The sequence below is a fragment of the Mandrillus leucophaeus genome, unplaced genomic scaffold (assembly GCF_000951045.1).
Source record: "Mandrillus leucophaeus isolate KB7577 unplaced genomic scaffold, Mleu.le_1.0 Scaffold126, whole genome shotgun sequence".
In the NCBI taxonomy this organism is placed as follows: Eukaryota; Metazoa; Chordata; class Mammalia; order Primates; family Cercopithecidae; genus Mandrillus; species Mandrillus leucophaeus.
Window position 1 is genome coordinate 3,617,345 of NW_012100987.1, and position 17,176 is coordinate 3,634,520.

The 17,176-nt window shown below is 36.0% G+C and overlaps 1 protein-coding gene across 1 annotated transcript in view; it reads right to left on the bottom strand.

The window, feature by feature from the left end:
• The window catches only part of PIBF1 (progesterone immunomodulatory binding factor 1), a 287,209-nt gene that overhangs the window by 93,993 nt on the left and 176,040 nt on the right, over positions 1-17,176 (bottom strand). The window contains exon 13 of the mRNA XM_011972020.1: positions 13,487-13,577. Within this exon, the coding sequence (XP_011827410.1) occupies positions 13,487-13,577 (91 nt within the window). The remainder of the gene's footprint in view (positions 1-13,486; positions 13,578-17,176) is intronic.

Genomic DNA, 17,176 nt, shown 5'->3' on the forward strand with positions numbered 1-17,176 from the left:
ACAAGTCAGAATTATGAGAGTAACAACATTAAAATCTCCATGACATAACCGTGATATACTGATTACTGCAGTAACGGTTTTTAGCCCTTGCTATAAAAGCGGAGAGTTAACATTATAATACTTGCTTGAAAAGACCACAATACAGCAATTTACAGCTTGTCTCCCCTTTTATAAATATTTTCCAATTACAAATCAGAAAATTAGTTGAAATATGATAAACAATAATTAGCTTATCACTTTGAGAAGTATCAGAGTTTACTTCAAACAACATAATGCACGTTATAATATAAAACAAAAATGAGGTTTTCAATTGAAAGTAGAGATGAAAAAGATATACAAAACTTACAGAATGTCTATAGTAAAGGCTAAGCTTCTGTATTAAAAAAAAAATCACTCCCTCTGATTCTCTACATTACCATAAGTTATTGCACTGACCTTTAGTATTTAAAATTACATGTGAAACATCTCAATTCTACTTTTAAGAAACAATTATAAGAATAAAATCTATTCCTTCTAACTATGGTGGGAGGAAGTGGCATCTTTCTTTAAAGAACTGCTAATAATTTTGAGAAGACATGTTGCTCCAAAGACCCTCTCTGCATTTCCAGTAACTTAACATTTTCATATTTATTGTATTTTCATGTTTTATACTAGGTTAACCTACTAATTTGTGAATTGTAGAATTCATGGAATCCTAGATGGAATGTTTTATAATGACAAAAAGTAAAATAATGGTGGTTTAAATAAAATCATAGGGCAGAAATAATTCTATTGTATTTTAATATTTCCCAATATCAGATAAAGAAATGCAGACAACACTCTAAAAAAATGTTAAGACCAGGTGCAGTGGCTCATGCCTGTAATCCCAGCACTCTGGGAGGCTGAGGCAGGAGGATCACTTGAGGCCAGGAGTTCAAGACCAGTATGGGCAACATGGTGAGACCCTGTCTCTACAAAAAATATAAAAATTAGCTGGGCATAGTGGTGCATGCCTGTGGTCCCAGCTACTTGGGAGGCTGAGATGGGGGACCACTTGAGCCCAGGAGTTTGAGGTTACAGTGAGCTAGGATTGTGCCACTGCAATCCAGCCTGGGGTGACACAGTGAGATCCTGTCTCTAAAAATAATGATAATAATAATAATAAAAAAAATAGTGTTAGGTATCATCCTAAACATCTATTTCTAAGAACTCATACCAAATAAAAAAGGTAAGTTCTGGCAAAAGTTTATATAGTGATTTGAGTTGCTTGTTTAGATCTAAAATTCTATCCTTTCAACCGGCATTAGAGACGGAAAAAGCATACAGTCCTCATTTTTTGACAACCACTATTTTTTTTTTTAAATAAAAACTTTACTGACATGTAATTTTACTGATATGCAACTTAAGTATCATAAAGTTCATCCACTTAAAGTATACAATTCAATGTTTTTTAGTATATTTAAAGTTGTGCCACTATCACTATAATTTTAGAGTATTTTCATTATCTCAAGAAGAAATTCTGTGTCCATTACCAGTCACTCTCCATCCTCCCCACATTCCAACTTCCTCCTTTGCTCCTCAAATTCAACCTTAGGGAACCACTAATCTACTTTCTCTGTTTATAAATTTTTAAGGAGTTTACAGTTTATGACAATACCGTTCTTCATTTCCCAATATAAATATACCAAGTTCTCTCTAATTTGACCCTAAAATAACAAAATTTCTACAAATAAAATAAGCCTTAATGTGAATTTTGTATTTTGAATCTGTTGATTCTATTACATGTTTGCAAGCATCGGTTTATCATTAGCTCTATTTTTATTAGGTTAATTAAAAAATCTTAAGCACTATCTTTATTCATATTTTTATTCTTTCTTACCCTTCATATATGTCAGATGTAACTTTTTTCATCTTTCTATCTCCCATAGAACTTCACACTAGGGTCACTTAAACATGGTAAGTTTTCAATAAATACATGTTGAAGGTATAGAACATGTATGTGTATACTCAATATAGAACAATAAACACAATCAAATGCAATTACACAGAAATAGAGTTACAAATGAATGAAATGGAAGACAAAAAGATGTAAGAAAATAATGAGATGCCACATATTACCAACAATCTGAAGAAGATAATGATTTGAAGACATCAAGTTTAATAATATTAAATTGTTCATTTGGTTTGAGCGTTTTTATTTTGTTTGGGAATTGCATAATGTTCTTATACAGATATGGTGGTACCACTTACCAATAAAAATATGTCATAAAACACTGACTCAGGAAATTCTTGCTGGGTGAGGTGGCTCACGCCTGTAATCCCAGCACTTTGGGAGGTTGAGGCGGGGGGATCACCTGAGGTCAGGAGTTTGAGACCAGCCTGGCCAACATGGAGAAACCCCATCTCTGCTAAATACACAAAAATTAGCTGGGCGTGATGGCAGGCACCTGTAATCCCAGTGACTCAGGAGACTGTGGCAGCAGAATCACTTGAACCTGGGAGGCGGAGGTTGCAATGAGCCGAGATAGTGCCATCGCACTCCAGCCTGGGGGACAAGAGTGAGACTTTGTCTCAAAAAAAATAAATTCTTGGTATGCTAGTGCTTAAGCCTTAACACCAGGACTACTTTCTTCAAACAAGAATTTCCCTGATTTTGACTGGGGGATTCCAAGTAAGGAAAATCAACTCCAAACAGAAGGAAAGTATCTATGGTATCTTCAGATTGCTCACAAATATGCTCTACAGTGCTTTGATTACTAGTTTATAGTACAATTTTGCTGAGAAAAATTTTTTGAGAATTCATGGTGATGGGAAGGACCATGAGTATTAGTATGATTGTTGATGTCATTTATGATGCATAATGATAATAATGTAGAAGACAACATGGTACAATTGGTCTCCAGTATATATGGGGTTTACATTTGAAAAACCACCTCTAAGTCAGTTGTAAGGACAGTAAAACACATTTCCTCATATATATATTAGAAATGGTATTAAAGTTCTCAGTTGCCCTAAAAGACCCATTTAGCCCACTAATGTAGTACAAACACACACACACAGAAAAGAATAAAAGATAATATAAAATCTTTCATTAAAAGATTATACTCAGATTTATTAAGATTGTATTAAAGATATAAGAGATTACATTAAGATTTAATGAAAAGAAATATAAACAAGATACATTTAAGCAAAAGAACACAGCAGAAACAAGAAATATAATTGTTTTCATCATTATAATACTTATAGTAAAACAAAAATGGTAAAAAAAATTAGGCCAAGGCAGGCAGATCACTTGAGGCCAGAAGTTTGAGACCAGCCTGGCCAACATGGCAAAACCCCATCTCTACTAACAACACAAAAATTATCTGGGTGTGGTGGCACATGTCTTTAATCCCAGCTACTTGGAACGCTGAGGCACAAGAATCTATTGAACCCGGAAGGCAGTGGCTGCAGTAAGCAGTGAGCCAAGATCGTGCCACTGCACTCCAGTCTAGCAACCGAGTGAGACTCTGTTTAAAATAAATAAATAAATAAATAAATAAATAAATAAATAAAGGAAATTACTAATTTTTTTCTTGGTGATGAACATCAATGACTACAGAAAAGCAGGGTGATAATCAGAAGAAACATATTAATTCATTTGAAAAATACTCATGAACACTTCCTTTTAAGAAACATGTATTAAAAACCTATAATCTGCCTAGGCACTGAGAATACCTAATATCTACTGGGAACATCTAGGCAAATTTAAAAATTACTGTAGTATGTTAAATGCTAAGAAAAGGCATACCACTAAGGAATAAAAACTAACACTAACTAATCTGGTGAAGAAACAGAGAAACAGCATTTTAGGTAGAGGGAAATGCATATGTAGAGGATGAAGTGCTAGGGAAAATTCTAAGTAGTATAGTATAGATCAATAATACATGGTGCATGGTGAGGGTTGAAGCTGGAGAGATATAGGCAGAGATAAGTTATGAAAAGCCTCATATGTTTGCATTTCATCCTGAAGTTGGTTAGGCATAACATGATCTGGTCCGCACTTGAGAATGAGTACTCTATCAGCAGTGTGCAGGATGGCCTGCAGAAGGAATTAGACTATAGTCATTTAGGAGGTCATGATCATAATCTAGATCAGCGGTCTTTAAAAGCAGTTATGTGCAAAATTATTTGTTGAACTGTGGGAACTTTTACTTACATTTATTTTAATGTTAAATTATCTTAAGTTTTCATTTTCTGTGTAGGTTTTATATCATTATGTACATGCTATTCATATGATAGCACATGCATACATAATCTGTAAATATGAATACATAAAGACATATTGCTGAGTGTGTACTGAAGTTTTTTCCCAATAAAGATTTGTATCAAAAAGTTTGGAGACCACTGGTCTAGGTCAGCTTTGTCCAATGGAAATATAATGCAAGCCACACATGTAATTTAAAATTTTCTAGTAGCCACATTAATAAACAGTGCAAAGCCCTTACCTCATATGATACCAAAAAATTAACTAAAATGGATCAAAGACCTAAATACAGACGATAAAACTATAAACTTTTAGAAGAAAACATATGAGTAAATCTTCGCAAACTTAGATTTAGCAAAGGTTTCTCAGGGCAGCAAAAGCATAACTAATAAAAAAATTGGATAAACCGGACTGCATCAAAATTTAAAAATTCTGGGCTTCAAAATGCACCATTAAGAAAGTAAAAATATCTTAACAATTTTAGTTTTGTCACGAAAAAGAAAAAAAGGGCTGGGTACAGTGACTCACGCCTATAATTGCAGCACTTTGGGAGGCCGAGGTGGGCAGATCACTTGAGGTCAGGAGTTTGAGACCAGCCTGGCCAACATGGTGAAACCCTGTCTCTACTAAAAATACAAAAATTAGCTGGGCGTGGTGGCAGGTGCCTGTAATCCCAGCTACTCGGGAGGCTGAGGCAGGAGAATCGCTTGAACCCGGGAGGCGGAGCTTGCAGTGAACTGAAATCGTGCCACTGCACTCCAGCCTGGGCAACAGAGTGAGACTGTCGCAACAAAACAAAACAAAACAAAACAAAAAAACAAAAGAGAGAAAGAAAAAAAGGAAAAAAGACAGTGAAAAGACAATCTGCAGAATGGAAGAAAAAATTTCTTATCACATACCAGTTAAGAAACTTGAATCCAGAAAATATAAAAAACTGTTACAGTTCAACAATAAATACCTGGCACAAAGGAGGTATTTAGAAATTATCTATTGAATGAATGAACGTTCACTCCTACCTCCTGTTGCTTCATAATCCAACCAATATGGAGCATTGTCGATCTTTGGAAGTTTTGCTAATTTTATAAACATAAAATCCTGCTTTAAATTAAATTTCTTTATTTGTGAGGTGAAGCATTGTCTCATATGTTTGTCAGACATCTGTATTTTTTACATAGTGAACTGATGTCTATATCTTTTTCCCATCCGCTTTCAAATCTGACCTTCATGGTTAGTTTTACTCTATCTCTAAATTATTTAAAAATATCAAGGCCCTCTATAATCTCACTGGAACCAATCTTATTTGCCATTGATGTCTACTCTACTTAATGTCTCAGAAATATGTTTTCTGTGTTCCTTTCTGCCTTTTGTTGGTCCTCCAGTCTGAAGATTTTCTTTAAAGGCTCCCTTTGAGTTCCACTTCCTCCATTTCTGACTGTGCCAGCCTTTACTGATCTCTATTCCTCTGACTGACACAGCCTAGCCCAACATATGATATGGTACTAAAGTTTATATATTCTTTCATGTATGTTAATCATTTCTCCCTAAACAGATGCAACTCATAAAATGACAGGAGTCTTATCCCCTGTGGTATCTAACTATAGAGCTGATCAGAGTGGGTACTTAATAAATCTTCTTCTCCTTTTTTTTGTTTTTGGCAGGGTCTCACTCTATTGCCCATGCTAGAGTGCAGTGGTGCAAACATGGCTACTGCAGCCTTGACCTCCTGGGCTCAAGTGACCCAGCCCAGCCTCCCACAAAGCTGGGACCACAGGGGCATTAGGATGATTGGCTCATTTTTAAAATTTCTGTAGAGGCTGTGTCTCACATTGATACCCAGGCTAGTCTCCAACTCCTGGGTTCGGGTGATCCTCCCACCTCAGCCTCCTACCGTGCTGGGATTATAGGCGTAAGACATGTGCACAGCCATAAGTACCTCTTGACTGATTTTGTTTTAAGTGCATTTTGTTCAAATGAACACATTGTTAGAAACCATATTCTGAGGTTGCAGCACCTCAACATTAAGGTACACCTATTGCTAATAATGGGCAATTAAAGAAAAACAATAAAATACAACTAATGCTCAATATTAAGCATTGAACTAGCAATTAAAAAGTGCATAAAGTTAATAAGAAGGCAAACGTCTTAGATACCAATTCACCACTTCTATATTCAACCTTCTAAAACTTTAAGTGGGCATATTGCTTTGGTGAGTGATTTGGTGCTATAGGTGGATCCTCTTTAGAAGTCTGGGATCTTACAAGTGGGAAGAAACAAGAGTGTTTAAATGAAATTCAAAACAAGACAGATGAAGAACTGCTTAACTACAGCCGAGTTTATGCCTCCTCAACACAATGAACATACAATGAAAACAAGTCCTAAGATCTTTATCTTTTTAAATTTTTTGAGTCAGAGTTTTGCTCTTGTCACCCAGGCTGGAGTGCAATGGCATGACCTGGGTTCACTGCAACCTCTGCCTCCTGGGTTCAAGCAATTCTCCTGCCTCAGCCTCCAGAGTAGCTGGGATTACAGGCACCCATCACCATGCCAGCTAATTTTTGTCTTTTTAGCAGAGATGGGGTTTCGCCATGTTGGCCAGGCTGGTCTTGAACTCCTGACCTCAGGTGATTCACCTGCCTCAGTATCCCTAAGTGCTGGGATTATAGGCGTGAGCCACCATGCCTGGCCCCGCTAAGATCTTTAAGAAGAATAACTATGAATAAGTCAGGAAAAATGACTCTTGCTAAAGGCTATTTTTTTGGTGTAGAATGTACTGAATTTCTCAAGAAAGCAATGCTTTTATAAGCTATCTATTGGGACACTTAAGTAGGTACCATACTTCTTTGTAATTATTAATACATTAATTGCCATATGATTTTCACTTATACCAAGATTAAGTTTGATATCATCTAGAAACTAACATCATCAGTATATTGGTTGTATACCTAAATATTACACAAAAATTTCACCTGTTTCTTGGTCAAATTAGTATTCCCTAAGGGTTACCTTTTAGCTCTCTTAGCACTTCTTGATGCCAAATATAGGTTATTGGTCTTGGCTCTGTCCATGGTAGTCTGTATTTCTGATTACTACATACAATTTCCTAACATTTTTAGTTTAGCCAATGTGGACATGCAGAGTTTTGTTTATATCTGAGATATCGAAGCACAATGGAGGACTGATGCTCTGTTCTGGGTTCTTCATATTGGTATGGTGCCTTACTATTACCAAATCTCCAAATGAACAAGAATATGTGAGGCATGATTATTAGTTATTTGATCTTTCTCAGTTTCAGTAGATCAGAGTTCTCTCTCTACTAGCACGGCATGGAAGATGGTTGTAAAGAAGGGGACATGTGCCAGAAGGATCCCACTTTCAAAAAGTTTAAGGTTGGTCCTTATATTACCTGCTCAGCTGGAAATGACTGAGGACTAAATAGTGATCTCATGCTGATTATCTGTAGTTATATGAGACTTTCTCTAGTTTCTTCTATAGGCTTACACTACCAAATTTGTCAGGAATAGAATAGCAGCAACTTTTTAAAGAACTATTCCTAAAGCCATCCCAAATGAAATGAGTACAACTTTTCCCAAGGACAAAAATGAGAACTCATATATATGAGAATAAAGGAAAGGAAAACATGTTTATCATACATAAAATTTTGTTAGTTTCCTCTGCTTTATTTTTTTTATTATGAAGCTCAGTAAACTGAAAGTTTTAACTTAAAGCTTTTTATAAAACTAGAGAAACTATAGTATGCAGTAAATCTTACAATTTGAAAGGTTTAAGAACATCAGAACAGTCTCCACATTCAGATTAGCCAAAACACAGAGGCATATACAAAGACCACGTTAGTGCCTGGGTGTTACCATTTAGTGTGGCAGGTTAAAGGGCATAACCAAAACATGTAACCAGAAAATCTTGTTCACTATTTTCAAAACAATCCCAACAGAAAGGAAAACATTACTTCAGATTTTCAAGTTTAGTCAAGGAGAGCCCATTTTATTTTAATGTACTTTAATTGTATAAGCCCTTGTAACTTTCTATAATTGTGTCCCAGAAAGAGTTTTAAAAAAATTGGCTGGGTATGGTGACTCAAGCCCGTAATTCCAGAACTTTTGGAGGCTGAGGTGGGATGATTGCTTGAGGCCAGGAGTTCAAGAACAGCCTGGGCAACACAGCAAGACCCTGTCTCTACAAAAAATAAAAAATAAAAATATTAGCTAGGTACAGGGTGCCCAGCTACTCAGGAGGGCAGAAAAAAGAATCGCTCCAGCCCAGGAGTTTGAGATAAGAGTGAGCTATGATGGCACCACTGCATTCCAACCTGGGTAACAGAGTGAGACTCTTAAAAACGGACTAATATTAAAGAAAGTTTCATGTTTGAGGGGTATCCCTACTAATTATTTCAAGAGGCTTCTGTACAATTTTAAAACAATATTGTCTTACATGAAAACTCAAATTGTGCCTAGTAAAAGATTTCAGAACCCTGGCTTTTCCTCTAAAATTAACTATGTAATTTACTTTAAGAACACATCAAGGTGTAACAACCTAGCACTTACTGAAGATCTACTCTGTCAGGCACTTCAAATCCATTTTCTCATTTTTAATTTTGTGGTACTGCCTGGGTTGCAATTGGCAACTAATGATAATTTTCAGTAACTATACAATTTATTAACGAAAATATAGCACTCAAAAACAGAAGTCCTAAAAATTAATGTTTTGGATAACCATTAAAAATGACCTTTCTGAAGAATACACAATGACATAAGAAAATGTTTAGAATGGAATTCTATGATAATAAATTAAACTATTAAATTACAAGCAATAATATCCTAAATAAGTAAGAAAGTATATAAATCTGTGTGCATTTCCGAGTGGTTATTTTGGATGGTAAGATTACCAGTAATTTTCCAATTTTATAAAATAAACATGGGTGGGCATGGTGGCTCATGCCTGTAATCCTTGTACTTTGGGAGGCTGAGGTGGGCCGATTGCCTGAGTTTAGGAGTTTGAGATCACTTGAGACCAGCCTGGGCAACACGGTGAAACCCTGTCTCTACTAAAATACAAACAATTAGCCAGGCGTGGTGGTGTGCGCCTGTAGTCCCAGCTACTTGGGAGGCTGAGGCAGGAGAATTGCTTGAACCTGGGAGGCGGAGGTTGTAGTGAACCAAGATCATGCCACTGCACTCCAGCCTGGGTGACAGAGTGAGCGAGACTCCAACTTCAAAAAAATAAAAATAAAATAAAATAAAATAAACATTACTGTTATAACAAATCAGAAACCTCCTTTCAATTAAATGTTACCCTAAAATATCCAATTCTGGTTGTTCAATATATAAGATTTTAAACCAAATTTAGTATGAATGGAATCTATTGTGTAGTAGTTGGAAAATAAGTTCTTTTGAAACTTTAATACATTTTGGTGTAGGCTGATGTACAATGAAAACTTTATTTTGCATATATTTCATTTACTATTCTGACTGAGTTGTTTTATCATTCACCTTAAGTTTCCATTGATTTTTTTCGTTTCTTTTTTTGAGAGATGGAAGTCTCTCTATGTTTCCCAGACTGGAGTGCAGTGGCTAGTCACAGGTGCAATTACAGTGTACTACAGCTTCAAACTGCTAGTCTTGAGTGATCCTTCTGCCTCAGGCTTCCCAGAGCTGGGATTACAGGTGCATGCCAGCACGTCTGGCTCCAATCCTTTAATTTCAAATGTGAAGGATTAAATATAATTCTCTCAAAGGTTGTAATGCTTTTATCTTAAATAAACATAAAAAGAGCACAAAGCCACTGCCTTCTTCACAAATATCCATTATGATCTCAAATGTGGACTTTGCAAACTTCAGAAATGTGTCAGACCCTAACCTGGGATCTTTAGTGCCACTGATCGATTTTGTGCATACAGTAAGCACTCAATAAAAGTTGTTGAATGCATGAAGGAATGCATAAATGTTCTCTTTGGATATCTAGCCTTACTTTCCCGTCATTCAGCTTAGATGACCTGAGAAGCACTTCCTCAAAATAACCCTCTGGCTCACCATGAGAAGAATGCCTGGCACCAGCTGGCAGGAGATATTAATAGCATGCCCATTAGGCACATGTTCAAGGCACATAGATAGCTCAGTGATAGAATCTTTAGGATATTTGGACAGTTAACATTATTTCGAGTATGAATCAGTTGTGGTTCCTTAAATCCTCACTTTAAATATTAAAAACCAACCTCTATTTTAAAAAATTCTTAAAAAAATAGTAAGGTGCAACAGCAATAATAGCTTGCAATTTTGAAAAAACTCAGTATTTGGGGCTAAGAAAAGTGAACTTCTAACAGTAGAATTCTTTCTTTTCTTTTATTCTTTTTGGAGACAAGGTCTCACTCTGCTATCTAAGCTGAAGTGTAGGGGGACAATCACGGTTCACTGCTGCCTCGACCTCCTGGGCTCAGGTAATCCTCTCACCTCAGCCTCCTGAGTAGGGTAGCTGGGACTACAGGCACGTGTCCCCAGGTCCGGCTAAGTTTTGTATTTTTTGCAGAGATGGGGTTTCGCCATGTTGCCCAGGATGTTCTCAAACTCCTGGACTTAAGCAATCTGCCTATATTGGCCTCCCAAAGTGTTGGGAATACAGGTGTGAGTCACTGCACCCAGCCCCATTTATTCTTGTAACGAAGATTCTTTTGAAGGATTCAGAAGCCAAAATAGAGAAGAGAATGTGACCTTTCCCTTTAAATTTCAAGTTTTAGTATTTTACCTATCATTTACCACTGATAAGTTTCTAACCCACAAAACTATGTTCTATTCTTCCTTAGGCAACATTGGACTAAGAAACAGATATGCTGAAAATTACAAAATACCCTAGGTTACCTGTTGTGACTTTTGGAGGAAATGGGAATGGGATTGATTTTTTAAAAAATAATACATAATTCTGAAATATCTGAATCCTCACCAGACAGAATTAAACATTCCAGCTACAAATTGATACTTTCTATTAGTCTAGCCTTGATCAAAATTTGGCATATATTTAGTTTAACTGGTGAGAGCCATAAGTTCTAAGCATGGCTTAGAACTTACTTTCTTTTCTTGTTTTCTATAAAGTGGTCTTTATATCCTACATCACTTTATTTTTTTTCATTTACCACTATATTAATGAGGTTGCATCATTTTAGATAGCCACACAGACGTTCTATTTTCTGAGTCATTTTCTTAGTGTATAATTAGTCATTTTCTTAGTGTCTCTAATGTCTAAATCAGTTCACACAAGAAAAGCAACTTTGAATTCTCAAATACTCTGATGAAGAAACAATTTTACTAGGTATCCTGCACTGAGCTAGATAGAGAAAGTGATAAATAAACAAGAGTAAGATGTAGCTGGCAGGGCGTGGTAGCTCATGCCTGTAATCCCAGCACTTTGGGAGGCCAAGGCGGGTGGATCACTTGAGGTCAGGAGTTTGAGACCAGCCTGGCTAATATGGTGAAACCCTGTCTTTACTAAAAATACAAAAATTAGCCAGGCATGGCGACACACGCCTATAATCCCAGCTACTCGGGAGTCTAAGACAGGAGAATTGCTTGAACCCGGGAGGTGGAAGTTGCAGCGAGCTAAGATCGTGCCACTACACTCTAGCCTGGGAGACACAGTGAGCCTCTGTCTCAAAAAAACAAACAAACAAACAAACAAAAAACAACAAAAAAAAGATGTAGTTGCCAGACCAGGCGTGGTGAATCACTCCTGTGTTTCCAGCACTTTGGAAGGCTGAGGCAGTTGGATCACTTGAGGCCAAGGCCAGGAGTTCAAGACCAGCCTGGCCAACATGGTGAAACCCCGTTTCTACAAAAAATACAAAAATTAGCAGGGTGTGGTGGTGCATGCCTGTAGTCCCAGCTACTTGGGAGACTGAGGCAGGAGAACTGCTTGAACCCGGGAGGTGGAGGTTGCAGTGAGCTGAGACTGTGTTACTATAATCCAGGCCTGGGTGACAGAGTGAGACTGTCTCAAAAAAAAAAAAAATAAATAAATAAATAAAAATAAAAAAAGTAGCTGCTGACCTTGAAGAACTTTCCATCTAGATGGGTAAATGATACAGGAAATGATAGCTAATGAGATAAGAGAAATGCTCTACTGTGTGGTACAGAGAAAACAGATGTTTTATAGGCAGAGAAATAGGTATATCCACTGCATTTTGGGTAGAGAGGCAAATAAGGCTGGAGAGGTAGAGCTACATTATGGGGGAGCTTGGAAGTCTGAAAGAAATATTTAGATTTGATGGATTTGATGTGGTAGTGAACGGGGCAGTGAGATGTTTTTGCAAAGTAGGATAAATTTTGGTGCAAGAGAGGAGTTAAGAATAAAAATCAGGCAGGTCAACTGGAAACCCGATTAATGTAGGTACAATTTTCTGTTAGTGTACAGTTGTCTGTTGCTATCCACGGGATTACTGGTTCCAGTGTACACTCCCCACCTCCTGTGGATACCAAAATCCATGAGTGCTCAAGTCCCTTACATACAATTGGTATAATATTTGCATATAACCTATGTATATCCTCCCATATACTTTAAATCACCTCTAGATTACTTATCATACCTAACAAAATGTAAATGCTATGTGAATAACTGTATTGTGTTACAGAATAATGACAAGAAAAAAAGTCTGCACATGTTCAGCATAGATGCAATCATCCATTCTTTTCTCAAATATTTTTGATCAGCGGTTGGTTGAATTCACACATGTGAAACCCATGGATATAGAGGGCTGATTGTACTTTTAAGCAGTATCTCACAAGATAACTAGTGGATCTTCCAAATATTCTCCTAGTTTTCATAAAGCCTTTTATAGTTTCAATCACAATATATGCATTAACTCCCCTTATCACTCTCCCTAACGTGTATGTCAAGGAATGTAGGCAGGTGAATAAAAATGAGAGAAAGCAAAAAGAAGCATAATTAATTTTAATCTGAATATTGTTGATACAAAGCATTTGTAGCTCATCTGAAATTAATGTGAAAATAAAAATGAGGTCCTCATCATCAAATCTAATTCTACAGAAATTCTTATGTACACTTCTATTCTACAAACCATTAAATTTATTTAAATAGCTATGAAATACATGATTATTACTGTTTTATTTTGTGAGAAATTTAATATTTATGCAGAGTAAGAATAAAGGACTTTGTCACTGAACTCAGCACATTATCAGAAAGCACAAATGTAATTACATTCAGCTTGAGTAGAAAAATAAAATAAATATATATCGATTTTACCTTTGCTTTAGTCGTCTTTTGGCTGTTGTGGGAACATTAGCACCATAGCCATAGGAAAAAAGAACCCTTTCAGCCTCATCTTCATTTTCAACTGGAAAATATTAAAGTATATAATGTGAGATAACTTAATTTTTCCTTTAAAAACATGGCAGAAATGAAAATAAAAGAGGTTATAATAAATTAGGGAGCATAAAAACATTAGAAAGGGCTAATATGTAATCTTAAACAGCCCATTTGTAAGTAGAAGCATATTTCTTAAAGTATATCCTTGCTTGAATTTGCTCCATTTATTTTGGCAATGTATAAGGGATTACATCATATCACATTAGGTTTTCTTGTTAAATAGTATAATAATACATATATTATTCTGAAGGACTCAAAGGCTTTTTGCATGAAATATACTATATAACAAATAATGATAACATATCAAAGTCATCAATTCTGTTCTTGATAAAATAAACGATTTTTAAATTAGGACAAATATTATTTTATCAGAACAACTTTATTTTAATTTGCAACAATAAAATTATGTACTTATGTAGGTTACTCTATTAAAAACTGTGCAGCTCTAAGCATGTATTGATGGCCTTACTCTTTTTTAAATGTAAAAAAATTCTGTGAAAATAATTTACTTTTAAATTCTGCTATTGTCATGCCACTTCCCAAAAGGAATTTTAACTAACAAGTTAACATCTTCTGGCTAAAAACTTGAAATGCAATGACATTTTACTGCAAGTTGGGATTAAAAAAATATATATATATACACATATTTTTTTTTGAGATGGAGTTTCACTCTTGCTGCCCAGGCTGGAGTGTAATGGTGTTATTTCTGCTTACGGTGACCTCTGCCTCCCAGGTTCAAGTGATTCTCCTGCCTCAGCCTCCCCAGTAGCTGGGATTACAGAATATCACTCCTGGGTAATTTTTTTTTGTATTTTTAGTAGAGACAGGGTTTCGCCATGTTGGCCAGGCTGGTCTCAAACTCCCGACCTCAGGTGATCTGCCTGCCCTCAGGTGATCTGCCCACCTCAGCCTCTCAAAGTGCTGGGATTACAGGTGTGAGCCACCACACTCGACCAAAAAAGATTTCATCATCAAAAAAACCCCCCAAAACACCAAAAAAAAATTTCATCAAAGGCTATAGTTTTAACAGCTCAAGTAAAAGCAGTCAATGACATACAAAAACTTTTATAATATTATTTATCAGCAACCATTATTTTAATGTTAAAAAGATAAACCACTTTCAGGAATATTTCAGAATTAAAACAAAGCCACATATTTTACAACCATAATGATGTTTCATCATCTGCATGCCTATCAATGTAATATGCATACATTTGTTGATTGGCCCTTCTGTAGTAAAGATTTTAGAAACATTCATTAACTGTTTTCTTTTAATTTTGTACCTATCTTTCATGGTGAATCAGGATTAGCTTTCTGAGGAAGAATTACTAGTTGGGACACATGGAAGAGATGATACACACCATTACCAATACTATGATCAGCTATCAGATAAGTCCAGATCCAAGATGAGTTCTCCAAATCAGCTCTACTAGAACTAGAGCTAATATTTAGATATGTAACTGACTCTTGTCTCTCCTTAATAGTTCTAAATTCAGAGGGCAGAAGGGTAAATTTAGTTTACATCTCAAAAACCCGTAAGTTAGATATTAATGGACATGCTAAATGTGAGTTTAATACTTAATGGATTAATAAATCATGGGATAACTATTCTAGCAGGGATTAATTACAAAAACAATGTATTATACAACTTGGTCAATGCTACTAAAGAGATCTGAACAACGCTATTAAAGAGATCTGAACAACATGTCTTAGAAGCAGAGCACAGAGCAACTGCATCTGAGTGCCACTATTTCCCATGCTACAAGGTATAGGGTAGATATGGGGAGACTGAGATTCAGTGAAGGAATAGGAGAGAAGTCCATGTGTAGAAGCACAGACTTGTAAGATATGTGAAGTTTTAGTAATTGTGAGGAAAGTGGTTGAATTTGGTCTGGAGAATGGTGGTAGTAGAAAGGCAGACTAAGTTCCAACAGTGAATGGAACTAAAGTCTTGTTTGTTAGGCTGAGTAGTCTGGATTTTATTCTAACATCAACAAGAAGCTATAATACAAGAAGGTGGCATGACCAATTGATTTTTGTTGTTGATTCAGATATCATTTTAAAAATTCCAATAATGGGGAAGAGGATGGCTTAGAATACTGGCACAGAGAATTCCTAACAAATTATAATACCAGTTGAGATCTAGTCCATAATAGCAGTGGAGAAAAGAACTTGGATTCTAGACAACTGAGCAGGTGTGAGTGAGATGAGGCACTCTAGTTTGAATGAAGGAGGAATAAAGGTTGATAAAAGCTAGTAGGATGATTACATAAAAGTTTACTAACAGATCAAAAATACAGTTGGTCGTCCTTTAGTATCCCTGGGGGATTGGTTCCAGGAACTCTGAGGATACCAAAATCCACAGATGATTAAGTCCCTTATATAAAATGGCATATATCTGCATATAACATATCTACACCTTCACATACACTTTAAACCTTGCCTGCATCACTTATAATACCTACCACATTGTACATGCTATATATATAGTTATACTGTATTTTAAAAAATGTATTATTTTTTATTACTTTTTCCCCAATATTTTCAATCCACAGGTGATAAAATCTGAGATGCGGAAGCTGCTAATACAGAGAGCAACTGCACAGAAAAATTAGGAAGTTTCAGGGAAGAAAGAGGAAACGCAAATAATGTTAATTTTTCAGCTGTGCATGGTGGCTCATACCTATAAACCCAGTGTTTTGGGAGGCCAACGCAGGAGGATCGCTTGAGGCCAGAAGTTTGAGATCACTTTGGGCAACATAGTGAGACCGTGTCTCTACAAAAAATAATTAGCTGGGCACGATGGCATGTGTCTGTAGTCCCAGCTACTTGGAAGGATGAGGCAGGGGGATCACTTGAACCCAGGAGTTTGCGACTGCAGTGAGCTACGATTGTACCACTGCACTCCAGACTGGGCAACACAGTGAGCCCCTGTCTCTAACTATAGAAATTACTAGCCTATTGATAGTAACTGAAGTTGTGGAAAGGGATAAGATTATCGAGAAAGTAGTTAAGTGATGGAAAATAAACAAAGGCAGGTGATTCAAGAAGCAAAGAGAAGGGAGTTCTGAGAAATTTGACAAATGCCTAGTGGAGGTTATAAGTATGATGAGGATGCGTAGCAGGTAACTGAATTTAACAACTAGAAATCTAGGGTTTTTTTTTTTTTTTCTAATTTGAGTTTATTTAGCTTTTAGGCAATACTTGTACTTTTAACAACTTGATGAAATCTTTGAAAACTAAACTCAAATATCCAAATAATACTTATTTGATTACAGAAAGCAATACAGGTATAAATAAGATACTTTAATTTGCTATGGTTACACCTTAATAAATGAAGCCTAATCACCTTCATGTCAGCTGAGATTACCTGAATTAAACGGCAAGCCTTTGAAAATTGTATACAATGTAGTACTAGAACAAGTCTGTGCTCACCTGTTTGAAATTTTAGTTAATTGATAAGTATTCATTAAAAGGATAAGGTGTATTTTAATTTCCAATGTGAACTGATAGAGAACCTAGTTATTGATCTTCTAGTAAATCTATTTTATTTGAAATTGGTTTAGA